The 27,488-nt window shown below is 41.5% G+C and overlaps 1 protein-coding gene across 5 annotated transcripts in view; it reads right to left on the bottom strand.

The window, feature by feature from the left end:
• The window catches only part of HTR2C (5-hydroxytryptamine receptor 2C), a 208,002-nt gene that overhangs the window by 26,825 nt on the left and 153,689 nt on the right, over positions 1–27,488 (bottom strand). For 3 of the 5 annotated variants that reach the window (XM_027690566.1, XM_027690564.1, XM_027690565.1), the window contains one exon: positions 7,621–8,263. In XM_027690566.1, coding sequence (XP_027546367.1) covers positions 7,621–8,005 — 385 coding nt within the window. In that variant the 5' untranslated portion in view covers positions 8,006–8,263. Of the gene's footprint in view, positions 1–7,620; positions 8,264–10,245; positions 10,292–13,102; positions 13,217–27,488 lie in introns of those variants that run through there. The other 2 variants (XM_027690567.1, XM_027690568.1) reach the window with 2 other exon arrangements.

Below are 27,488 nucleotides of genomic sequence, written 5' to 3'. Positions count from 1 at the left end.
CTCACCAAGCCAGTGCAAAGGCAACCACAAGAAGCTTTTCACCCCAAAGCACATAAAGCAAATGAATGCCCACTGAAACACACTTTAGGATCAGACCCTGCACAGGCCAGGAGCACATTTCAGCACTGAGCTGAATGTTTCACTCAGCACAACATTGGGTCACTTTCCCTGGACAAATGCCAGCTCATTTCTCTTACCTACATCTTCCATAAAGCTCTAACAGGAGGCTGACTTGTGCTTTGTGTGATGGTGCTGAAACCTGATGAACAGCAGTGGCATGAAAGGAGCTGCATTGCAGTGGCAGAGCTTTCCTCACACTCAGAGGAGAGCAACAAAACATCTCGGACCCTTCTGGATAATAAAGGTTGTGCCACAGTCATGCCAAGAGCTACAGTCATGACCAGGCAGGAGGAGAGAAAAGAGGCTGGAGGAGGCAGAGAATTGCTCTGGCAAAAGCCCTGACCTCTCTGAACTTACTGCCAATGCTCCCACTGACTTTAGCATAGTCGGGATCTCTCCTTGTGCATTTTGTAGGAAGCCATTCCCCAGGTCCCCCTGTGCTCAGACTGTTACCTACCTGCAGCCTGCTGCCACTGAACAAAACAAAGGAGGCAGGAATACATTGAGAAAATAAAACCTAAGGTGTTCTGTAGCATTCCTGTTCTTAATTTTTCTACATTTAGGAAAAAAAAAAAAAGGGAAGTACTTCTCTTTTCTACTTGTTGGGTCACCTTTAATCTCAGAAATATGGTCACATGCTTCCATGCAGCATTTTCCAGGTTAGCACAACTGGTTTTGTTCAGGCCTTTCTGCAAGAGGCTCTGTCTGTGAAAAAGCCTGTCAAACCCTCAGGGCAAAGAATGAGTGTCTGCAGTCCCCCTTGGCAAGCTGTGAAAATCGGGGCTACGGGCACATTATCCTGAAAAAGGCCAGGATGAGCTCTCAGCCTGGCAGTGCTGCAATGTGCTGAGGCTGCTGGATGGTGCACATGTGGCTCACACACACCTGACCCCCCTAGTGCCAGGCTGGGGTGCTGGCACAGAGCCCTGCTCTGGGCTGCATACCCAGGGGGCTTTGGGATCCCCTCGACCTCTCTAGAGGGGTGTTGTTTGACAAAATCTAACACAAAATGATTCAAAGCGTGTGCAATCAGTAAATGCTCTGACAACCATGCAACCTTCTCCATGAGCAGCCCTCATGATGGAAGCTCCCAGAAACAGAAGCTGTTGGAAGTGTTTTGTGCCATGTTCATCTGTGCTGGACTGAGCAGCCCGAGCTCCATGGGCAGCAGCATCATCCCTGGCAGATCACAGGCTAAAAGCTCCATTAACCCACAGTAGGCAAAGGAGCTGGTTGTCTAACTGCAAGGGGTTTAGAGAAGGGAAAAAAAAAAAAGCATGTTTACAAATGTGAAATGTTTATTGTCCTCTCGTGTTTTCTCCTAACGCTGGCAGATTGACAAGACCCTCTTGTCAATGGCAACAAACACAGTGAGGGCAATAAAGAATACCTCTGCCTGCACCAAGAAGCCAGCCACAGGCAGAGCTGGATGATATATAGGTGGCACAGAGCAAAGAAATTACAAGAGGCAGGTGGTAAAAAATTAAATAGTAACAGTTCTGCCTCTGTATCTGACAGCAAAAATTGCCCTTCAGAGTCCCATAAACTAATGCTCCACAGTGTGGATTATAGCTGAGCTCAAATGAGTCACAAGGACCTGGCACAAAACTGCCAGGCCCTACCCACGGTGGGTCAGCAAGGTGCCATTCAGACTCTCTCTGAAGGCTGGCCTTGATTTACTCTGCTGAAAATTATCTTTGCGCAACAAACCTTTTGCTACATCATCCAGAGCTCAGCAGTGCAGGAAGCAAGATTAGAGATCTAAGGCAAGGGGTCCTCTGCTTTCCTCCTGGAAATAAGGAATGATTTGCCATGTGCAAACGAACCTGAGCAACACTGAAGTAACAGGCAAGAAGTTCTGGGGAGCAGCTCATACGGGAGCTGGTGGATCCTGGGAGCTGTCGGATGGACACACTGAGCCTCTTCTTTGGAGGAAGGTGCCACAGAAACCCACTCCTGTTCCCCACAGGCTCCAGAGCTGCCCAGTTCATGGCACATTCCAGCAAACCACAGAGTGGATCTCACTGCTTCACGGCCCTGGAGTGGCTTTTTGCTGTTTGAATGTGCTGGACAGAATTTGAGCTTCTCAGCAGTGTCACAGGGTTGGAAGCTCACTGTCATTCAGCTTTAGAATAAACATGAGATTTTTCTGATTTTTGCAAGAATAGACTTACATTAAAAAGACATTTTCAAGACAGAAGTCCTAGTTTATGGCTTAAAATATAGTTTGATATGCCCCAGTGATTACTGTTTTACTGGTTTAATTTTTAATTTCTGTGCAACAGATCATCACAAAGCTGGCAGAACGGGGACTTGGGCTCCCACATGCTGCAAAAATACTTCACCAGTAACAAGAATAATCCCATTCCTCTTGACCAGAAAACATCAGTTTTCCACCAATGCAAGCCAAAGCTGTGTAGGATCCCAATGCTATTTCCAAATGTGATCGAGCAGAGCATCATTACAAGGTGCAATATTTTCAGAGGCTCTAGAAAATCCTACAAGCTAACATTTAGCTGCATCAGGGTTCTGTATTCAACGAGATACAGAGAGTATCCAAGAAGATATTTAGTATTCCCCTCCTCCTCTCTAAGCACAATTTAAACCTTTAGTAGTAGAAGAGAAGCTGTTACATGGATTCAGGCCACACCACACAGAGCTTTCTTTCCCAACAGCAACACAGATATGCCACAACTTAATCCCATTTGTCACATTAGGTAAACAGGCAGCTGTTCACGTGGAGAAAATTCAGTAGCAGGACCCTCAGTATCTGAACTAAAGTCTTCTATGTATTTAATAACCTGGGAAGAGGGTGAATAATGATGTAGCAGGTTTTTAGATTTCACAGGTTAGCTGAGGTTACAAGAAAGATGTGGGGACTTCAAAAGAGAATAAGTGTTGCTGGATGAGCACATAATGTAGCAGCCTATGGTTTTTTCTGATGGAAAAAGATAAAAAAGTAATACATCCTGTTGGATATAAATTTCACTGCACACATCCCAGGTACAGGGTGTCGCTGGAGAGAAAAAAAAAATCCCATCTCTGAGTTTATTATGTAGATAGTACAAGCAGGGTGAGAGTTTCCATTCACTTACACCCTAGCAGAATAATAAAATGTACTGGTTACTTAGCACAAACAGAAACATCATGCATTTAAAACTAACATGCATAAACAATAATTTCTGAAGGTAATGCAATGGCCATCTGGAACTTGGTGCGGTCAAGATGCATCCAAGCCCGTGCCTGGACATGAGTTTTAAAATTCCTGACCATTTCTAGATACCTGAATGTCATATCAAAGGCTAAACTGCCCTGCTTCCCCCCTCTGCAGGGAAACCAACATCCAAGTCTGCCCAAGTGCTCAGCACATCTCTGTCACCACATGATAATGAAGGTAATTATCAATAATAACAATAATGTGGATGTAAAGCTTCTCTGGCAGCTGGGGCTGCATCCAACACCAGTGTCCCTGGAGGCTGCATCAGCCCCCAGCATTACAGCACTGCCTGAAACCCAAAGGAAGGGAGAAGCCTCCACTTAGAGTCACAGATGGGTCTATTGGTCGCTTGTTGGCTACACTCTGGCAACTTGTTGGCAGCTGTGAACCTTTTGCATTACAACCAAGAAGATTTGATATCTTCTGTAATGTCCACTCAGGGCACCTGACGAGATTCTCTTGTGTTCCTTTATTGGTCCTGGCAGATAAAGAGCAGCCCTCTCTTTCTTGCCCATAAACACCAGACATGATGTAAACCCACCACTGGTTGTCCCCAAAGTGCTCAGGGTTGAGCAGACAAACTCCATCTGTTGTCAGAAGCTCCATTATGTGTAAGATACCTGATGCCCTATCACACCAGTATTTTTAATTAATCAGATGTTTCTCCACTGAGATTAAACTCTATGTACATTTCTCATTTACTCTACCCGGTACATGCTTATTAATTAGCATACTAATTTGCTTAGTTCTTTAGGAACTGTGTGCCAGGAAAAATGTTTTTTCTAAGTTGTCAAATGCAACTCATCGATTAGTGTAAGAAAGACACTTAAGAAAGACTAATTGATAAATATATCAGAGCCCTGATTAATTGGTGAAAAATCCAGCATGCTGCATTCTGCCATTCCTCCCTTTGTAATAAGATTCTTGATTTTTCCTTCTTTTAATTAAGAAAACCACAAGTAGTTGTGGAGGGTGTCGGTTCAATTTTCTTGTTATGCTTGAAGTGAAATCTACTTCATTTACCTTATTAGCTGAAAAGTAAGAAAATGAGCCTACTCTGTAAACTAGAATTTATCATTGGGGCTGAGAGACCCGATGTGGAACCTTAAAAGTAACTTCATCAGTCTTCTATTTATTATATGTATTTTTAAGGTTCCTTTCTGATTACATAAATTAGAAGTGACTTCTACAAATCTAGAAGAGATGTGCTGCATACCTTCCTCAGTACAGCATATGGCAGCTTTTGAAACAGCCCAGTGCCAAATTATGTAGAATGCACAGGGTAAAATATACAGAGTAAAAATGACTGAACATTCACAGTTATATTTCCAAGAAGTAACACTTTCCCTGCTCAGTTCATGGCCATGAACTCCAGGTACTCTCACAAGAATTCTGCTGATGTGTGAATATTTTCCCCCTTAATCACTGACAGTGGTTTGTCTACTACCAAGTAAAATAGAACATAAAACCTACGATTGTATATGTGTGAATTTCCTGATCTCTAGCCCTTAGAAAACAAGATAGTGTCCACAGTCCTCCCGGCTACTGTGGCCTCCAGAGTGTTTGCAGGCTGCTCTAAGGAGAACCACTTTTTAAAAAAAACTATGGCTCTAAGGAAACCAAGCCAAGGAATCCCACATTATACAAGAGGTCAGATATTGTCCTCAAAACCAGTGTGTGCAGCAGTGCAGAGATGCTACTTGGTGACACCAGATCAAACAGACTCAGGAATAAGTGATGGCTCTCCAAAGGCTGTCAGTTGTAATAACAGCATGTTGTGGCTCTGCCAGAAGCCTTTCCAGCTGCTGACTCATGTTGCCAAAAGAACTGGTCCACCAAGCTGAACATGATATATAAAATACCTGCCTCCCACCCCTGCCAAAGCTAAAAACAGCCATAGGACTCTGAAAAGCTGGATGCTTCCACGTGATGCTGAGGACGACACGGCTGTGTCTGGTCCAAGCCATATGTAGTGATGAGCGATGGGTTTAACCTGCTTTTCTCCTGTGCTCTTGCTCACATGTTTTGTTTACATGAACCATCAAATGCTGAGGTTGTTGATGTGGCCTAGTTAGTCTTGTATCCTAAATGATTTTTCTAGATGCTCAGAAAAGGCCATCCACATGTAATGGTGGATTTCAAGAGGAGCAATACCCTTGACACAACCTCAGTCTTTTTCCTTTGGTCCTTTCTCAGACATATCCAGTCAGGACATAAACTCGTGGGTATCAAACCAAGGGTTTTTTTTTTCAGGATGAATAAGGAAATAATCACTTGGGAGAGGGTACAGACTTTGTCTACTCCTTCTTCCCTCACTGCTGGAGTGGCACAGCCCTGGCTGCTCACGTCCACAATTTGTAGCTTAAATAATATAAAAAGGTGATTGCGCAGGGGTCCTACTCAAATCAAACCACGAGCTCCTCAGAGGCTCAGTTTTCCCCTAATGGAGCTTCTCCTCCTCCCCTCACAAAGCCTGAAGGCAACATTCCTGCTTTGGTCCAGCCTGAGGGAGCAGTGCCAGCACCCAGCACTGCTCCAGCAGCCTCCTCATTTCTCAAAGTATTTCCACAAATTTTCCATGTCTGTTCTGAAATTACAACTTTTGCCAAAAAATCTATTTATTATTGTTTGTCTGTGGAGAAGTGTTTGGGCTATCAACAGCTAATACTGGTGCTCTGGCAGAAAAGAGGGATAATTACAATTCCTCTTCAAATAAATGATATTTCCTTCCTGCTAAAGATGCAGGATGCTTTACACCTTTAAACGACCTCAAGTAATCATTTTCTAGGGCAGAACAGAAAATCCATTTCTATTAGTTTCCAAAGACCTTGAAAGTATGTATGTAGGAAGACCACTTCCATAAATTCACCTTTTTAGAGTCACTGGGTAACACAGAATTTATGCAAGTGCAGGTCAGTCACATAATTCAGTATTTATATGCTGCCTTTCAAGCTCCAGGGAACTGGAGTAAAAAGCTAAAAATAAAATACACATGTTGTAATACATACAAGATTTAGAGATGGAACTATTCTGACAGTTCAAAATAAAAGGCTTTGTGGAGAAGATCTCTATGGCTAGGTCTGTACCTAAATCATGTATTGATTTAACTCACTGTAGACAAGTTATATACATTTTTGAATGATGTATGCTTGATCAATGTGTTTTAGAAATTAATCTCTGTCGGACTTCATCATTTAGGCAAGTAAAGAAGTCAGATAAATATCACTACCTTTTACTTTATAGGACAGTAAGCCAATTTCTAATCAAATTTGTAAGTAAACAACATTATTTGTTTCCAAGAAATATCAATATTAAAATACTTTTCAAAGAAAATCTGAAAACAGACTTAAAAAAATGAATAATTGTTATCTATTAAACACACACAGATTATATCAATACGTGAGTATACAAACATGATGACCAGAGATACAGAGGAGAACAAAATACCCCTTTGTAACATCCAGGGAAGGAGAGACCCAGCATCACCACAAAAAAAAATTGGATTTGGAGTCTCAGCCAGATGAAAGTTTCATGTGTTTGATATTTTACTTCCTTGAAGTGCTAACAGTGATTCCTCACTGGAGTGCAGGAGCAATGCCCCACTTACTGCAAACACACCAACCCTAACAAGGTAGGGGAGAAATAAATGCTTACACCTAGACAAGCAGGCCTCTCAGTGTTTTAAAACAGAGAACATATTCTCAGGGTAGGGATAGGGAAACGGAGGCATGGAAAGGCAAAATAACCCCCTGGGAGGCACAAGGCAAGCTGAGGTACAAAGGCCAAGAGCAAAGGCTTTTATTTGAATGCCAAATCTGCTAGTGCAAACCTCCTTTCTTAACCACATTATTGCTCAAATCCCACTGATCATAGTGGGAGCTCAAGGACTGTTTCTGACCTGGCTTAATGTTGGTTCATTCATGAACAAGCTCCTCAGCTTTTCTTTAAGCTCTTGTGTCCCAGCACGATTTTGGGGCAGTCCAACCAAAAGGTAAAAAGCTGACTCGCTGTCGCGGATTCTCTGGGTGGCCTCAGCAATAAAAAAACCCCACAGTGTAACACCAATTCATGGGTCACTCCTGGCAGCACGAAAACAAGCTCTGCTCCCAGCAGAGAATGAACCTCAGCACAGACCCATGACCAAGTACACACTGATACACCCCAAGCCACAAGCACAGGAAAAAATCACAACAGGCAAAACACAAAAGGGCACAACAGGTTGCTGCAGCCTCAGGGGACTCCCTGCAAATCCAAACAGTCAAACAAGGAGGGAAGCCACTTACCGTACAGGACTGCAAGGAGCGACACGGGCATGACCAGGATACCCACCAGCATGTCTGCCACTGCCAAGGACATCAGGAAGAAGTTTGTGGCATTCTGCAACTTCTTCTCCAAGGACACAGCCATAATTACCAATATGTTCCCCCCAATGGTCAGCAGGATGACAACCAAGATCAGGAGGGCTGGCCAATTCTTCTCCCTCACGGACATCCGAGAGACTTCGCCCTTCTCAGAGGTGTTGAGAGGATCAGATGTGGGCAAACTCTGATTCAGAGTCAAGTTGCTGCTTAAGGACCAAGCCATCAGACCACCATGCAAACTAAAATCCAGTGTGACAGACACTGTCGTTAAGCTGAGCAATATTCCAGTGCTACTTAAAGTGCTCATTGTCTGGGACTGGTTTTTCTGTCTCTTAACCGTGCTTCAGAGACGAGCCCTTTTCCAAATTGCAGGTCCAAGGCAGATGCCGAACATTACAAAACCTGAGCCAGAAAATCATTTGATCTCCCATAGTGAAATAAACCTCACATAAGTTAGCGTGGAGCTCTTCTAGTTTCCTTGGGTGTGGTGGATGACAACCATTGACCAGCAACCTCGAGGGAAAGCAGACTTTGCAATCTCCAGCTTGTTTCCAAGTTCACCATTCTGAAAAGTCAATAAAAAGGATATTCTTCACTGAAATCACAGCATACACAACACCTTCTTTATCCCCCATGCAACTGACATTCTTATTCTTCCCCTTCCTGCTGACTAGGATGTTCTCCAGACTGCAAGTAATTTATCTGAAGGGTACAGACTACGTCTACAATTAGGGGGGGGCAGAGAGGGAGAGAATCACATCAGTGTGCTCTGGCTGGTTAAAAGCTGATTATCACTAATTAAATGTTTTGTGAAACCTGCAAAAGCGAGTTTGAAGAGCAAAATATGTTTCAATTGATAGCCACTTCACAGATACTCTGCTGCTGTGTAAAATAGTGATTGCATGAAATTCCAACCAATCCAGATAGCGTGGCCAAGCTCAGAGTATTCCATTACCTAAAATGGGAGGGTTTGTATATATTTTGAATATTCTGAGGTAAAATGAAGGTAATGTAAAAACCCTCAGATGTTAATGATTAACTCTCCTATAATAATAAATAACTATAGTTTGGTTTCTATCGGGATGTGAATGGTGGACAAGACACAACATGTATTAGGCAACATTATATGGTGCTTTGCTGTAAATCTCCTGAAACAAACAGACAACAAAGAGTTAAGAGAAAAGAAAGGACAGACTTTCATAAAAGCTGAGCAGTAATTTCAGTAAGCCTAGTCCCACCAGGCTACTGCCCAGCACGTGCAGCGCCAACACCCTCCACACACAGCCTGGAGGATGGACCTCCTCAGAGGATCTCACATGATTTGTGCTTCTTCACAAAGTAGCTGACAGTGAGGGCAAGTCTGATTACAACCCCTGACTGCCCACGGAACACAGGCCAGTTGGGCAAGTTAAAGGTACCCTTGACTTCAGGCAGGTACCTAAACCCACTGAAGCTAAGGGCACGTTTTCCTAATCCTGGCTAAATACATCCTCAGGAACTCAACCTTTTTGACTGCCAATCCTGTACAACTGATGAAAAACAGCAGCTTTGCTTTGCATTTCCACTGCATTGGAGTCAAGACCCTAAAAACCATGTGCAGCACAGGGCTAAAATCACAGAAGGAAAGCACAGTGTAGTAGAACAATGTATGGAAGCCGACTAGTAAGTAGAATAAAAACAACAGCATGCACCTTATTTTGAGCATATCCTCAACTTTATGTTTAATCCACAGGAAAAGAGTTTCTATCACTGTTAAATAAATTACTAAATAAAAGCCCCATTTTAGCTGTTGAATGCAATGTTGGCACACATGTGACACAGCAATTTGCTATCCAGGATCAAAAGCTAAAAGTAATTCATGGGATTACATTAGGTTTTATGTAATGTAAGAAGTGCTCAGAGTCCTATAATAAAATGTTTAACATTCATGAAGGTTTTGGAAACTTGCTAATGGGCTTTGTGCACAAAACCATTTCTTAAATGAGCAGTGCATACAATGAACCCAGATTTGCTTCTGCATTATGGTTAATTAGTCCCAGAGGGTCTCTAAGCCTCATATTTAGGAAGAAGTTTTGCACTATGGGCACAAAAAGTAATTTTGCAGCTGCACATTTCAGATGAATTAGCAAGTGGTCAGTGGACCATTTATTTTTTCCAACTTAGCTGGTCTCAGTAAAAAAAAAAAAAGTCTCTAGAAAGTTTCTAAATACTTCAGAGTATTTTTCCCAGAAGACAGCTTTTACTTTAAAGCTGTGATGACAATTTTTCCAAATCACCTTTCCACAGGGAAGGAGACACCAGGCAGCTTTCTGGCACTTGAGCTTTGCTGTGCAGGACACCTCCATTAGAGCCAGAGGGAATTTCTGGGTCTCCAGAAACTCTCTTTGGTTCCGTGACTCTCGAGCACTCTTTGTCAGGAGAAGCAGAAATTTCATGCCCAAACATGAGGGCATAGTCAGACAGCAGGATGCTCAGTCTTGGTCTTACTTCTTCCCAGGTCTGAGTTCCTGGAGGTTTTAGACAAGGTGATGCTACCTCAGCTCTTACCAGAGATGTGGATGAGTTTGATGCTCCTGGCACAGGCCAGCTAGGGCTGCCAAAGGAACAAAGGCAGGGCATGCCTTAACTCTAAATCATAAAAACAAACAAATAAAAAAACCCCACACAAAACCACACCACAAAAAAAAAAAAACCTGCAAGATAAGGTTTCTGAATTAAAAGTGCCTATTTTTTAAAAGTATTTATTTTTACAATTGCTCAGGACTGAGTTCTGAAATGATTAGTAGGGTCATTCCCTCTTGCATTTTGCATATTCATTTTGAAAAATCATATGTGGGAATTTGACTACAGCAATGCTCAAGATTGGGCTCCACCCTCAGAATTAACTGTGCTACTGCTTTGCTAATACTTTTGTTATTATTTTACACAGATCCTGGCTTGAAGTCATCAGTTTTCTTTCTCACTGCATCTCCCAGTCTCCACAAGGGAAAACTTTATGACTTATTCCTTCAGCTACAGTCTTCTAAGCACATCACTGTACCAGAAAAATAATTCACATTTTATTCATGAATTCTGCATTTATTTGAGAACTATCTCCATAATTTTAAATTAAAACGTGCCCATCACAGATTTTTTTCCAATAGCTAACTTCAAAGCACACATACTGAATTTTGTGGTCAATCATCAATTCCAGTTCAACCTACTACTGACAGTCCTTAAAATTATAATTTAAACATTCAGCCAAACCAAGTTCTTTTCTATGCCACTCTCGCTTTTTGATATAGCAGCGCAATGAATTCTTTCAGCACATTCTTCTCCTTCAGTCTTTAAGTCCAGTTTAAAATAAGCTAAAGGTAGAAAAACATTTTTGTTTATCAATAAACACATGAATTATTTAAAGCTGAGATTGGCATGCTGAAGTTTTCAGGTATTCCAGGGGGTTAAGGTGAAGGGAAAGAAAAACTACAATGGTTCATGAGTCTGTACTGGTGGGACACTGAGGGAGGGGCTCACATGCTTTTGTGAGTGTTTACCACCATTACACTTGCTAAAAGGAAAAAAACCAAACCTTTCTTGGAATAAACACAGTTATTTTTTTCTCTGAATTAAATGCATTCATCTTTAGTTGTTTTACCCTTCAAAGCTCAGGACATTTTTTCCTGGAGAAAATCAGCTGCCTGCTGAGAACTCGAGACGTTCCCCAACCCCCAGCCAGAATCCTGCCTCTCCTAGACAGGCTGCAGAGCTCCTGGAAATCATTTAATAAATCTCTGGGACTCACACCCTGCATGTTAACAACATGCATTTGAAACTGGGTAAGAAAGCAAGGATTTTCAGTTTAGCCCCAAAAAAAAGATCCTGAGTCTCAGGCAGACGGAGAATGATACATTAATTCATGGTAGGTCTTGCTGTAAAAAAACCCCAACCCCCAAAGTACTTCATGATCAAAAGCAATGACTTTCAGCAATTCCTTCCCCACAAGAAAAACAAGCAACATCCAGTGGCATCAAAGGTACAAAGGCCATATGCAAGAGCTATTTTTTTCCCTCCCAAGCTATTGGCAATATCCAGTTCTCCAAGTCGCATTCACATCTCATCAATAAGCAGACGAAAGCCAACAAGTTTTTAGAGATCAAACAGTTTTAAAGGTAAAGTTTTTCCTTTAGCCTTGGCTTTGATGGTAGACCTCCATCAGGGACAAAATAAATCTGAAGTTGACTAAAGTGAACTGCAAGTACTGCAATTTTTGTCAGGAAAACAGTTGCAGATAGTTCACAACTATCTGAGCCAGACAGTCAGCTGACATAAATTTTTATAGCTCCATGAAGGCCTTTTCAAAATGGCAAATAATTTTAAATTATATAATAGGATACAGGATTTAGGCCCGAGAAGGCAGATTTAAGGCTTCATTCTTCACTCAAAACTCTACTTTTCTTGCTATTTGCATCTTTACTAATTTATTTGTGGAATCCATTGCCAAATTCATTTCCATTTTTCTTTGGAACAGAAGGTTGCTTTAAAATACATCTTTTCATGGCAAACTTGCAAGGAGCCTTTTCATTTTAATGATTGAATAAAATCATATTTTTCTATTTACAGAATTCTGTATTTTAGGCAGGTTTTTTTAGCAGTACTGAGAAACATCCCTATTTCTGTGCAGTTCTATTTTTAAACAGAGTGTGAGAATGGAGCAAGTCCAACAGAGATGACCAAGGTGATTTGGACTGAAGCACATTAAATACTGGGTTTGATTCAGCCCAGAGAAAAACAGTTGAACAGGGATGTGTTTGCTGCCTACAGCTCCCTGGCAGTGCTTACAGAGGAGACAGGGAGACTCTTCCAGAAGCTGCACAGCAAAACAATCACAGTGATAGATCTAAGGAAATCATGTATAAAACAGGAAGAAAACAGATAAAAGGAGTCACAGTGGGAAGGGTCAGACAAGGGAAGTGGGTCACAGAGAGACTGCAGGATCTCCATCCTTGGAGATGCTCAAAACACAGCTGGGGATTGCTCCCAAACACCCCATCTAACTTTGAAGTTAGTTCTGCCTCCAGCATGGGGTTGGACTAGAGACCTTCAAGAGGTCCCTTCCAGCTTAAATCATCCTATAACTGGATCAGAAATGTACTAATGAGCAAAGCTGTCCAGCCTAGGGGTGCTTTCGAGCTCCTATCCCTGGATACAACCCCTGTGTTTGTCCCTATTGCTCAAGCACAGGATAAGACCAGTACATCCTCTCCCCTTTGGTTTTCCCAAGGCCAGAAATAAAATCTGCATGCCCAGAGGAGAAAACACACCTGTGAGGACCCCCAGCCTGCCTGAGGGAGCAGGGCCTTACAGCTGCACCAACACACGCTCCTGTCACACCAGAGAGATGCACACACCGGTGACAAGTCCTCACCTTCGACCACCTCCCGAGGCCACCTGTGTCTAAGGAACCTACAGTTCAAGACTATTCCGAGAAGCGGCAATTTTGGAAAGCCCCAATTCATTTTAGTCCCTTGGTAGCATCAGGAGATCTTCCTGCCTTTGGAAAGCAGTGTTTACACTGTCAAAGCAGAGGCACACCTTCCCAGCCACTGCAGTGGGAAAAGAAAAATCAAAACTTAATGGTTATTCTGCAGATACCAACTTCTAAGTTTGCTGCAGTCCAGAGAAGTGGTTATGCCCAATCTAAATATTTTCCTGAGCTACCCTTGAACTTGGGAACATGCTATTAGCACTTTGTTTAGGGACTTTCCTTCCAAGGAAGAATTTGATACTTGTTTTTCAGTTTTGCAAGAACTTCTGGAAGTTTGCCCAACAGGTATTGGGGATAAATCAGCATAAAAAACACTTAATAAAACCTTAGGGAAACCTCCCCAAACACAGTTTTCCACCTATTTTTTATTTCCTACACAGAAAATAACTATTTAATTACTTGCAAACTAAAAAAGAATATTTCATTTTTTTTTTTCACAGCAAGAAGAAAATGGATTTTTGCAGACACAAGCTCAAGTATTGATATTTTTTAGGGTCATAATCATGAATCACTAGCATTCTGTCTAAAAACCAAATAGCATCAATTTCCCTCTCTGTATCTTCCCTCATCCCGAGTCAGAAAGGCATTAATTTCTTTTCCAGAAATTTCAAGGCAATACAAGCACACAGAGAGATCTTAATCTACCTTCTGGCAGTAAGACTAGCATCCTTTTTATTTTCCCTTTGTGGCAGAGCACCTGAGAACCTCACAAGAAGATGTAGATACTCTGCCACTCCCTGCAATGATAAACTTGCTCTCTTGGCTCAGACATACAGAAATCCCCAACAGAATAAATCTGAATCTCATCACATACTGTCCTAACTTTTGGGAATGGTTACACCCTAGGTTTTCATATCTTCTATGGGTAGATATAATTCCAAACTGCCTCTCTGCTTTTTTTGTTTAGTTTTTTTTTTTTTTAATTAATACACGTGTCCCCAGTGGCTGAAATTCACCTGCTCAAAAATACCAGCTGAGCATCCCTTGGTCTCCTTGGCAGATGTATTCTTGTATTATTATTTGTATTATTATTATTGTGTTTGCAATATTTACCTGTCACTGCACGCGGAGTTAATAGTGAATTAAAATTTGGATTTTGCTTCATCCTTATTGATAAATAACTGAAAGCATTCAATAACAGCATTAAAAAGACACCTCACTATGGGCATTGGCTAAGGATGGAATGGTGTCTGGGGTGAAGCAGCACCTCATTTCTATACCAGTGATTGTCCTCACTCTCCCTTCGCAGTGCATAACAAGCCTTGTTATAAATCTGGTTTGTTAAGGAGATAAGGATGCACCCAAAGACCCCCTGATGAAGGTCAGACAGCCTTCACTGCCACTTCAGCAGATAGAAGAGGACCAAAGTGTTTATTCTGCCTCTTGTGTCAACTATAAATTCTGACCAAAGGTAACCACAACCCTCATTAAGCCTTATTTGCATATTCACTTTCACACCCCTAGGAATGCAAATTATGAGTACATCGTTCACCAAATGAGTACAATCAGTCACCAAAACCCACCTATCACATGTGATATTTCCACCCTTTTGGGAAGGGACAAAAATTATTGCATAAAAGAAGAGGAGTTTTGAGACAAGAGAAGAGAGAAGAGAGAAGAGAGAAGAGAGAAGAGAGAAGAGAGAAGAGAGAAAAGAGAAGAGAGAAGAGAGAAGAGAGAAGTTTTAAAGCAAGTTTTAAAGCTAGGCCTATTTAAAAACCAGAAGATTTTCAGCAGGTTTTGCAGCGCAGTGCTCTATCCCACTTGTGGTTGAATTTCTTCATAATTTTAAGTTACCATATATATGGCATTTGTTACCAGTACGTGTGCAACCATAGGAAAACACACCTAAATACACACATACATCTAAATAAAAAATAATCATGAAGCGATTTATTTTCAATTTATGTTTTAAGGGAAATCTCACATACAGTAATAATGAGTTTGATTTACAACAGTAATATAGAGCAGCAGTCAGCCTGGAAAGGAAGAACACGGGTATTCACCAGCCTGGATCATGAGTCACAGCATAATGTACACACACCATTACACAAAACACATGTGCCCATGTTTTGGGGGAACAGTGGTGACTCATCTATTACTTAATAAGTCAAATTCCTTAATCAAGCAAGAAATCATCTGATGTTTAGCATTTTGCTCATTCCAGCTCTGCGTGTCTTCTGAAGCCACGCCATGGGATCACTCATTTTCTGATAAATAAACTGAGATTTGTTATGCAGTAACATGGAACACACCCTGCACCACATGTCACACATGATCCTTTGCTTTGAGCTCAGGCAGTTTTTCAGTCATCGTGCCCATGCACAGCCGGGTCCATCACCAAGGACCCCATGTGGCTGAAGTAGCTTCTCCCTTAAATCAGTTTTTCCAGTAAGCACCTCAACCTTCAGAACTCTCTAATTCAAAGCTCAAAGAATTTAACAGAGGCCTCCTCCCTACTGTGGTGGTGAGCTATTCATATTCCTAAGTGCACCTCCTGTTGTCATTGCTGACTGTCTTAAAAAAAAAAAAAAAAAAAAAAAAAATAAATCACAGACTCAGATAAGCCAGGGAAAAGTAAAATTAAGGTCAAAGCATAATAAATAGTGTCCCTAACGAATTGACAAAAAGCTCACGGGTTTTACTGTAATAGTTTAATTAGATATGTGTTGTCACATTCCTCTACAGTGTCAGGGAAGGGATTATTGAAACATTAATGTGTTAATTAACTTATATCTCTCACACATAGTAACAGTTGATATAATAATTACATAGAAAATGCAGCTATTCATAGGAAGGTGTTTTAATTTTTTTCTTCACCTTTTTTTTTCCCTTGGAAGACTGATCCATATGGACCTGAAAGGGGATGACTGACAGTATAAATTCAAAAAGCCAACACTTTTGTGATCTAAATATATCACAATTGGATAATTTTGGTAAATCTGCGCTAATGGAAACCCTAATGACAAAAGTAGGTAGAAAAGAAAACAACAGGTATTAAAAAAAAAAAAAAGAGAGAGAAAAAGGACAAAGAACATCAAATCGAAACAGTTAAAACAATTGTTCTGTGTGATGCCTGCATTTAAACATAAAAAATGATCCACACAATTATAAACCTTTTAGATTGACCTCAACCAGGCAAAGTTTCAGAACAGATTTAAAAGGAAAATTTAAAACACAAAAATGCATGGAAAGTACCATAAAAGGCAATATGAGTAAATTGTAACTTGGTGCCACAGGATTTTGTTCGTTTGTTCTGTAACACTCCATTCTTGGGGGGGGGGGGGAAGAAGCAATATTTCTAACTTACTCACACTCCATTAAACCATTTGATATGGTGTCACCAGGGAAGTTATTAGGTAAACTCCAGAGAACAAGACGAACAGAGCAATTGTGAGACTGCCCTGGTATTGGCTGCAAAGGAGATGAAAATGGATTAGGCTGAAAAAACAAACCCTGGGCTGGAAGCAAGGTGTTTGTTGAGGTTGGAAAGATTTGATCTTTATAGTAATTTCACTGATTTTTTTTTTTTAATCTTGCCTAACCCAAACATTTACTTTGGGAATTAAATGTATTAATGATTCAAGACCAGGATGCAACACCCACATCAGGAAAGGCTGGAACATAACACAGGAAAATCTGAATGACCGAGCAATGAACTAATCAAATAACAATGAAATATGATAATACAAACCACAAATAGCTAAAAAGAATTTGGCTGTAAAATATGAGTTTATCATTTGGAAACAAAGATAATTACTTCAGCATATGAGCCATACATAAGGACAAGTGGGACATGAAAAGGACAAATACAATCTATGCTATACAAATATATATATACACATATATATATATATACCGAGCAAGAGATTCCTTTGTGCTCCATTGCTTCAAAAGCAAACAAATACACCTCCCCATCCCATGTTGACTGTTTCATGCCATAAGAGGTCACTTTAACCTGGATGCCTTCATCCTGATAAATTCTGCATTGTGATGCTGTTCCCAGACTAAGCCAGGGACATATTCTAAGCTCTTACACTATAGTAAATCACAAGTATTTTCGATTAAATAAGAAAGCCCAATTGCCTGGGGGTCAGACAGAGCTCAGCATAGTCACTGTTGATTTGCACCAGAAAACAGGCCAATTGTGTTGAAACATCTTCAGCGAGATTAGAAGCAGGCTCTTTATTTAGAGAGATAATTTAATTTTCAAAGCATTTGACAATTTTAATAGACATCATCTATGAATAAATCAGGGGTGCGTAATATGCCTGAAGCAAGAAGAAAAAAGGCTCATTAACTTTGAGAGAACAGACAGATGGGCAATGTTGGGGTAGAGCTCTGACAGCTCCCAAATTATGTAAGCAGCAGAGTGAGGAGTCGGATGCCACGCGCGCACTGCGCGGGAGTCATTTCCATGGGAGCAAATTGCACTGACACAAACTGTCATCTATGACATCAATATGTGAGTCAGGAAAAATGAAAGGAAGGAGACAAAACATAATGGAAAACACTTCGGTTTGCAGCATGACATGAAAGGCAAAGGAGGTCTCTCGAAGCTGACGTAATTCGGATTAACCTGCTTCTCTTTATGGGCGCACACACAAAATAAGGATTTCCGTGCAATTCAGATTCTGTCAAAACTGAGGCACGCTGGACCTGCAACCAGGGAGGCAGTCCCAAGGTGCTGCAAAGAGCAGGCAGGCACTTGACTGCATTTAGAGTTAGGACCACAGAAAATAAAATGAAAACAGGTGAGAAGCTGTAGACACAACCAGGAACATAACAACGGAGAAAATATGAAGGCTAAAGACTAACAGAGAAATGTAAAGACAACCTCTGGTCTCAGTGACAGTATATGAAGGAAAACTTGTATTTAGAAGTGACATTACTCAAACCGGATCCAAAGCAGCCATTTCCTTTTTTGAAGGACTGTTATTCCTACATTTATGTAAAATTTGGGGTAAAATGCCTCAGGTGCATCAGCAATGTTTTCCAGACAGGCTGTGGATGACTGATGTGTTGTGTGGTCAGAGACCCAAAGAGAGCTGTCCCCATGTAAGCAATGGGTGACAGGAGACCAGGTTCTGCTTCCACAGGTCACAACAGCAGAAGTATATCAAAGGCAGGTCATCAAATGCACTTTTATTCAACTCGACTGAGGAAAAATAATAAAACTATCAAAGCAATTCATATATGAATCAGGCAGTGTCTGCCTTTTAATGGCTGAAACAAAGACAGCTGAACTCTAATGGAGTCGATTTTCTCTTGCAAGCGATTACTAAATTGCTTTCACTTTGTCAGCAAGGTAATATCTCTGCAAACAGTTCAGAGTTAAGGAAGTAACAAACAGCCAATTGTCAAGTGCAGAAAAACAACACACACAAAAACACACACACAGGTAAAGTACGTTTGAAAGAGAAACACTTCTGTTCCTCTGGTAACAACAGGCCCTTCACAGGAGGGAAACACTCCATCAGAAATGAAAGGTCCGTCACTCCTGGCTTCTGATTTCTAACAACTTCAGTATCACCACAAACTGAAATAATTTGGATGCTGGCACCAATGATTATAAGGGAATGAGAGCTTTGCCACTGAGTGCAGTGTTCAGTGAGTCCAGCAAAAGTACATTTGGAGGCAATATCTGAAGTCTTTGAGCAAGAAGTGTGTCTCCCTCTTGCCAGAGAAAAAGTTCAAACACTCCAACAGTTTGAGGCAGAAATTGCTTTAGCTCACAAGTACAAGTACAGCACACAGCAAGCTCTGCACTGAGAGACATCAAATGAGGTTGGGGAGTCAGGGAGTCAGTGTCAGAGACATCTCTTTGGACACAAGGCCCATTAATTACCTTGCTGGTCAATGTGGGGAGGAGGGTGACACAATCACAGCCAGGCTGTGTCAGCTGGGAATCAGCTCTGTCAGTGCTGCACCAGCCTGGCACTCCTGCTCCATCAATGGGAGTTTGGGATTCCCAACGCACACATGCATTGTGACAAGTAGATACAACTTCTCTGCAGGCTGGATCAATTAATTATGCTGGTATGTTGACCTATTAGCAACAGGAAAGCCAAGAAGCAAAAGCCCAGTGTCCCCATTCCTGTATCATTCCCATTTTTTCAGGCCATATCTCCTGCACATCCCAGCTGAAGGGAGATCTTGTCCCCTGTGTCATCAAACTTGCACTTGGAACAATTGCAGAAATGGGGCTTGGATCTATTTGTGCAATAACGCAAACACCTCTAAACCCACCTCCAATACAAAGAAATGATCACAGGAATATTTAAAGACAAGCAGTATCAGGCCAGGTAACAATATTTTAAGCAACTTTACACAGGCAGCATAACCATTGCAAACACGTTTTGTTAAATAGCAGTGTTTTAAAAATGAAACTATTATGTTACTTCCATTAATTAACAGGCAGTAATAGACTTCCACGTGCAGGTGAGCTAACAAATATCGCCATGTAATTCCAAAATTACACTGGCATTGTTTTCCTCTCACACACATCTGACCCTCGAGGAAGATTTGCATACAGAGGGCAAACACATTTTTCAGTTCCCAGTTTTATTAAGCTAAAGAAGCCCAAATAGCAATTAGAAATACTGAGCACTCAGTGAGGCCGAAATCACCTTCATCCACATGGGTCAACAGGAGCACGCTGAGTCACAGCACCTTGCTGGTGGGATCAGCCTGTGGGGCTGAAATTGTGCCCTTCAATCAAGGGGACATGGCACAGTTCCCTGCTGCCACCACTGCTTGCTGTCTCCTTAATAATTTGGGGAAAGAGCCACTGAACCACTCATTTGGATGATCTGTGAGTTGTATGGTTTTGAACTTCTGACTGCAGCTTACAGGCCCTTTAGTGAACTGTCTCAGGAACTCCCAAAAGTAAGAACAAATTCAGCCTTGTGCCCCTTACATAAGGCTGAGGAAAGCAGGATGCAGAAGCCCATAACACAGGGCTAAGAGAACTTCTGAACCCTACCGAGGGAAAATTCCTGTGTGCAGCACAACCCAAGCCAGGTTTCAAGTGTTAGAGTTTCCATGGGACTGCCCTAGGCAGAATTACGTTTTATGTTCTGCTCCAAAGTATAACAGACCTCTCAGTGTCATTAAAAAAAATACCTTACTCAAGTTTACTTTGTTCTGCAAATCTAAACTGTCAGAAAAAACAAAGAGTTCAGTACAGGTACTGACACAACAGGATGATGTTCTGTGATGGAAAACCCCTTTGGGCAAGAACATCATCAGTAAGTGGTGGATAGCAGAACCTGTGCTAGTGGTGATGTGCTACTGCAAAACACTTCACAAGAGGTTCAAAGAAAGCAAGATCTGGCAAAACAGACACCTGAGCATTATTCCAGCCCAAGGCCACCAAAACACACACCTGGGAATGCCCATCAGCAATATGGCACCAGAAAGGAGGACTGAATGAAGGCACGTTCACCAAAGTGGGGAGCACCTCATAAGTTGTTAGGAACCTCAGGGATGGATCAGACAACCAGCAACCAGCTGTCAATAAACATAATGTTTACAGCTTACAGTTTACAGCTCCTGAGCAAACTCGAGGATTTTGAACCTTGCTGCAGTCTCAATGTTTTATGTGCAGCTCTGAGAGCTGTTGAGATGGAAAATGTTAGAAACCAAATAACTCTGGGACACCTATGATGGAGAAAGTCACCTACACACAGCAGAAGCAACCCAAGAAATCCTCTTGCAGTAGTTTGTCTCTGTATCAATCAAAAATAAACATGGAACAAAAAGAGGACCCTCTTTGAGCCAAATGAAGTGCAAAGCAAGGCACAATATCTTAAAGCTCTTTCATTACCACCAAGTTGTGAGACTTCACATTTGCTGAGGATGAAGGGATGGTGCAAGCATCATTACTATTGCATACACTGACCCAAGGCACAGTAACTTCACCAAATGCAGGGACCTGAGCCCCACAAAACCAGCAGGTAACTCTGCCCTGGCCAGAGAAGAGCTCTGAAAGTAAACATGAGCTTACTTCTACTTTACCACCAAAGCTGAGTGGGAGGGCAGACACTGTTCAAGCAGAGAACCGAGGAGGAAAGCAGAAAAAAACAACCACCAAAACTAAGAGATTGTAACTTCATTGAGGATTCATAAGGCATAACAATACCAAACAAAAGTTTTTCTATTTGATGCTTCTACACCATTAAATTCATTCAGAAAACTGAAGTACATAATAGTTTGTGCTTTCCAGATAGAAGCACTATTGTAGTCATTTGGATGTGGAAGGGCTTTATTCTGCCAAAGATATGAGCCTTGTGGTGCAGCACAGAGAAACACGAGGCCCAGCTCTGCATCAGAGCACCCAATTCATTCAGAAACGAGGGTGCTGCAGTTCTTTCTCAGAGCCTACTCAGCAGAGCCAGTTCTGCTGCTGACATGGCCTTGCTGGACAGCTCACAGAGAGGGTCACTTCTCACCCAGCTCCAGAAGAGCTGCGAGGCTTCAGTGACAACAGCCAGGAGTGTGATGGGGAGGGCAGAAGAACAGGCCTTACTTCTCGAGAACCAGAGCTGTTTTGGTGGCTTGCTCGTTAAAACAATACACACATTTAAAAACACGTGAAAAAAGACCGAGTTAAAGCAAGAGTTTACATCAAAGCCCAATGCTCCATGCTCCTTGCTCCCAGGACAGAAACAGAGATAGCCTCTCACAGGTCTGAATCTCAACATTCAAAAGGAAAAAAGCAGAATAAGCTTTTTTACATGAATGGCTGAAATACAGGGCAAGGCTGAATTTCAATCATAAATTTATTTTTTAAACATTATAAAGAATTCTGATAAACATCTTAAAATGCTTCGTGTTCCCACTTGCTGCTATTTAATATTGAATTCTTTTTACTTCCTCTCTTTTAAGCTGCCAAAGTACAGACTAGTTATGAGAGCTAACAGCAGTGTGAGTTATTCCAATCCCTGCTTTCCCATTACTTTGGGAAAAATGAAACTAGCCTAGCACTGCAAACTGCCACAGGTTTTCCTCACAAGTCCTTTAGTGTCTTCTGTCTCGGGTTTTTAATTCCCAGCCCTTTGAGACAGAAGGTCTCAGGGCTGCAGACAAAACATGAAAAACACATCTCCTAAAGGCTTCAGAAGCAGAAAGCAAAGCATATATATAAAAGCAGGGTGTATTATCTTCCGAATTTTCTGATCCTGGGCACTTGACTCATGGTTCTAAAAGTTTCTCAAGGCCAGTGACTTTGCACTCAACAACTTCAGTGAGACATTCTTAAGAAGAACAGTTAAAACTTAAGGACAGGGTTCAAGCTTTATTCTTGACCCCGTCCTTCCACTGCAACGTTGTTTGAAGGTGTCTCCACAACAACACACTGTCATTCCCCAAAGCTAGCATTTCAATTTGCAGGGTTCCACAACACTGCTCTTCCCCAAACCAAACCCACACTCCAGCTCCCACATCTCAGATGTGCCAAACCTTAGGAGAGGCCAGGCAGCAGGGAATGAGGCCCTGATGCTCCTGTACATTGCACTGTGAGCAAGCTGTGGTATTTTACCCCATTCCAGCACGATGTAAGTGGGACTTACAGTCTGGTTAAGCCACAGCTGTGGCAAGTCAGCCTCTGGGATGAACCAGATCAGTGCAAATTTCTCCTATAACAAGCAAGTTTTTGATATGATGGTGACCAATAAGTCTTGGGCAGAGAGGAGCATTCCCAGCCAGCTGGGAGGGAGCTCCAAGCAGGGCACCCCACAGGGGCAAGTTCTGGCCTGAGAGAGCTGCTAGTCCCAAGAAACCTCCTTTGCACTGGAATGCCTTTTTTTTTTTAATATCCACAGAGAATCACAGAAACTTTATATAAGCTCAAGTCTATACAACCTGAGTACATGAACAGTCTGTACCTCATAAATTAGGAATGTGTTTGACTTTCACAAGCCTTTGCCTACAGATGTTGTGTCAGCAGCCAGCTGAACACATTTCCTTACTAGTGAGAAGACCTCACATTAGAACAATTTTGGAAAGAAAATTAATCTCTGCTGCCAGCATCATAACAGAAATTTAAGGGAAAGGCAAAAAAGCCCATATAGGCACACAGAAAAAAGGCAACCCCCAGATCCTACCCTTCTGTCCTTTAGGGCCACCAAGACTACCCTGACAAATGACAGCACTGCACTGTTTTATCCCAACAGGCAATGCTGCCTGATCACATTTTATCCAGAGGTGAACAACTGCTTGCACGAATTCTTTCCTACATTTCTGTGAAGACAGAAAATAGAGGCTCTCAATGATACAAAATGTGCACAAATAATGCATGAGCAAAGCTATAATCCTAAATAATTCTTCTGGACAAGACAAGGATGCGAAAGAATTTTATAAACATTTTCTTACCTCTTTTCTTGCTTAGATAAATGTTATTTAGAAGATCTCTTTATCAATAGAGGTAACATAAAGCACATTTGCTCTGCTATACTTCAAACAGGGCCATCAGAAACAAAGCCATCCATACTCAGGTGTGCCTGGTGTGCTGATTTTTATGAGTTTTAGCCTGATTTTTGAGTAACAATAGCTGTGCACTTAACCATCTTCCTCTCTTCCTCCATGCTTCAACATGCCTCACTTGCAGAGCTGATACAGTGATAACAACAAACCACCAGGGAATTCCTGAATTCTTCCATTGCTCCTGCCAGGATATCCATTATTAAATGAGGTTTGTGTGTGTGTGTGTGTGTGTGTGTGTGCTTTTGAGATTTTCCACAGCTTACCAAACGCTGCACTGTTTTGTGTGATCTAAGAACAGACCCTACCTGTCCTACCAGAATTCCTTGCCATGTAAAACCAAGATTTTTTCCCAATTTACCACCATCCAGCTCATGCTGGAAGGTAATAAGTAAATCTCAATCTAAATCCATTTGTCAGTAATAAATAACTCAGTAATAATTTCTTTTTCTAAAAAAAATAATCCAAGAGAAAAAAAATAAGAAAAAAGAAAAAAGGAAAGCAAATAACAATAGACTTCTTGGTTTTGGTCATTTTCCTTATCACAATCTGTGCCACAAATCCCTGTTATTTGTGTAAGGACCCTCCCACCTGGAAAAGGGTTTGGGAAGAATTCAGAGCTGACACCATCTTCCTATGTGACTGAAAATAGTACCTTCCACCATCCCTTTTCCCAGTGACAGTTGTATCCTGGGGTAACACTAGGTTCTTTCCAAAACAAATGTGACACAGCTGCTATGATTTATCTTCACAGCTCATAGCTTAGAGTTACAGACAGAAAATACTTTTAACAAGGGGACATCTCCACTGTGTTTTCCTGAATGCTGGAAGAGTTTCCTCAGTTGCAAAGAGGATGCTGCAAATTGCCTGAAAAGGTTGAAGCAGCACAGCCAACCATCTAGACCCACATTATGCTTCTCTACAGAATCTGGGGGATTATATTTAGTTTCAGTGAGTTCTTCAGTCTCTGCAGCAGGAAAAGTTTCCTTTTGCCCTAGGGCAGAGAAAAAGGCTCCTACAAGTGTGAATAAACCAACAGAGAATTGCAAGAAGGGTTGTTTTTCTTTTTTTCAAAATTACCTCATAAAATCCCTGCAGTATATGTCACAGGTTCAGAAGGTTTCATAAAACAGGAGTCAGTGAGGGAGCAGCTCTTGCACATAACTCCTCTGGGCCCTGGCACGGGCTGTGTTGTGCTGGGTGCCAGCACCACTCTGGTATCTTCTCCTGTAGGGCAGCACCACAGATCCCCCACTCCTGCCCATCCCAACCCTCCCACCACCACAGAGGAGACACCTACCTTTGAAGGACTTCAGGCCCAACATGCTCAACCTGGAACAATTTCATTATAGGGAAACAAGATAGAAATTTGCAGATAAAAGGCACTTCTATAAGGGTGTGTTTTTAACTAATTTTATTAGTAGTTACTTAGTGGACATTGTGTTTGACTTCAGCTTTCTGCGTCCTATCACCTGCAGAGTTTGGAGTTCTTCAAAATGCAGAAACTAAGGCTGATGAGTGCACAAGCCATTGCTAGAGACCCTAACTCTTTCTGACATTAAAAATACCCTGCTTGCCATCTGAGGAGATCAGGCATCACTGCTCAACAGCCTCCACACCAAGGCTTGGATGTCCTTGGGTATGGAACTAACTTCCCACCGTATCAGGGCAGTTCAAGGTGTCACTAAACAGAAACAGGAGTTAAGTCACTTAGAACCAGTTCCATGGGCTGTGTTGGTGTCTGGTAGGTTATATAGTTATTGGCACATATTTATTGGGTTTTCTCAAACAAAGGGACTAAACCAGAGGTTTAGTAAATGCTAACTTCTGGAAATACGAAATAGTTCTGCTCTGCTATGTCTGTTTAATGACTAGTAAAGGTTGTTTGTTCTCTCATATGCTCTCGTGCCACAAGGACTGCCTTACATATGCTCAAAGAAACTGAATCTGCTTTATCTTGACACATCTGATGAATTCTGGCTCTGTAGCAATCCTGTTTACTTGTTTTGCGTGCAAATGGGACGATGTAATGAAGATAATAATTACAACAAGATTTGGTTTGGAATAGTTCCACAAAACTTTTTTTTCTTGCCAAAAAAATGTGTTAAGTCAACATGGAAACTTTTTTGCCGGGAAACGGTTTTCATGCATTTCTCAACAGAAAGTACCCAGGAAAAATAGCGGGAAAATTTCATTCTTACAGTTTGAAAATAAAAATAATCCTGAAGTTTGGAATATCGTTTTCATTTTTATGTTAGACAAAGTAGCAGAAAAAAAAATTCTACACAAATTAAAGATTTCAAGGTGACGAAATCACCCAAGTTGACACAAATTCATTTCTTGTTGAGATTTTCAGTTTACAGAAGTCTTTTTACACTTTTACACATTCTGAGATTTCTCACAAGAAATAAAGATGGACCCTTGAATAACAGATGTGAGCTGGAAGAACTCTTTTAAACTTAGTACTAGTTCTGGGCTAGCAGTGAAAGAGAGAGAGAGACACCATGTTACTCTCTGGATCCAACAACTTCTATCATGCTAAAATAAAAACATGTGAACATCGACCACATGGAATACAAGTTCTTTGTTTTTCTTTTCCTAATGAACTGTGCAAAGAATGCAGAATAATTATGCCTTCGAAAGAAACTACTATGCTATCAGAGATGCTAAAAAAGCTCTGTTCTTTGGCTGGCACCCATCGCTGCAAATGCTGTCACAACAGTCTCCAAACTGTCACTTCAGCAACTGCCCCTCACGGGAAAAACATATTTCTTCTAATTAGGCAAAATTCTAACTCCACATCTGAAGAGTATAATTTGATCTTTTCTCTAGAAACTCATTAACCACTTGAGTTTAATTATTAACATTTGCATTAATAATTCACTGAATTAACTACCCATTGTGTGAGTGCAGCTACTGCTTTGGCAAGAAGATGCTCGTTGCCGGGGTCCGTGGGCATGTCACCAGGGAGGTGCTGTGAGCCATGTCCACCTAAGAAACTCCTCTGAATGCCACAGAGATGTAGCTTTTACCTCTGGGTCTGCCATCAGCTCACTGGATGGCTTTGGGCAGGTTATCCCCTTTTCCTTTCCTTTCTACATCTATTTAGGACAGCCAAGCCATGAGCAGTGACTTCTCTTTCCCTCTTCCTCCTTCAGTCCCACGGTGCTTAATGAAGTGCCCAATAAAATAGGACACCATTGCAATAATAACTGCTGGCAAGGGTGGAAGGTATCAGTACTCGGGGAACACGCTCCTGATGCTGTGTCTGGTAAAGTGAAGCTCCCAATATGAGAAAAAAACAATGAAAAAAATCATGCCTGGGTAGGGCTTAATGCCACGGTTATTCATGCTGGGGCTCCCGCAGGGCCCAGAGCAGCAAGAAATCTGCTGAAAGCACTAGGTGTTCTGAGATAAAACCAAACTATACTGGTTCCTTGATGGAAACCTTTCAAAGTAGTAGGAACCCATGATTTATTCAGCAAGAAACAGGTTTTCAAGCAGTGCTGTAAACACTGAACACACAGACACACACTTGCAGCTGGCCTCAGTTGTGAAATGTGATGACTTATAGATCCAGGACACAGTGGGGTGATACACAGTATAGTTTTTCACATGCAGAAATATATCATCAGAAAGCTATTTTCTCACAAAAGGTCTACAATTTGAATTAAAACAAAAAAAAAAAAGGAAAAAGAAAAATAGGGGAAGGGGAAGGGGAAGAGGAAGGGAAAGGGAAAGGGAAAGGGAAAGGGAAAGGGAAAGGGAAAGGGAAAGGGAAAGG

The sequence above is a fragment of the Neopelma chrysocephalum genome, unplaced genomic scaffold, assembly GCF_003984885.1.
Source record: "Neopelma chrysocephalum unplaced genomic scaffold, ASM398488v2 Primary Assembly neopelma1_81, whole genome shotgun sequence".
NCBI lineage: Eukaryota > Metazoa > Chordata > Aves > Passeriformes > Pipridae > Neopelma > Neopelma chrysocephalum.
This window is presented reverse-complemented; position numbering and strand designations above follow the sequence as displayed.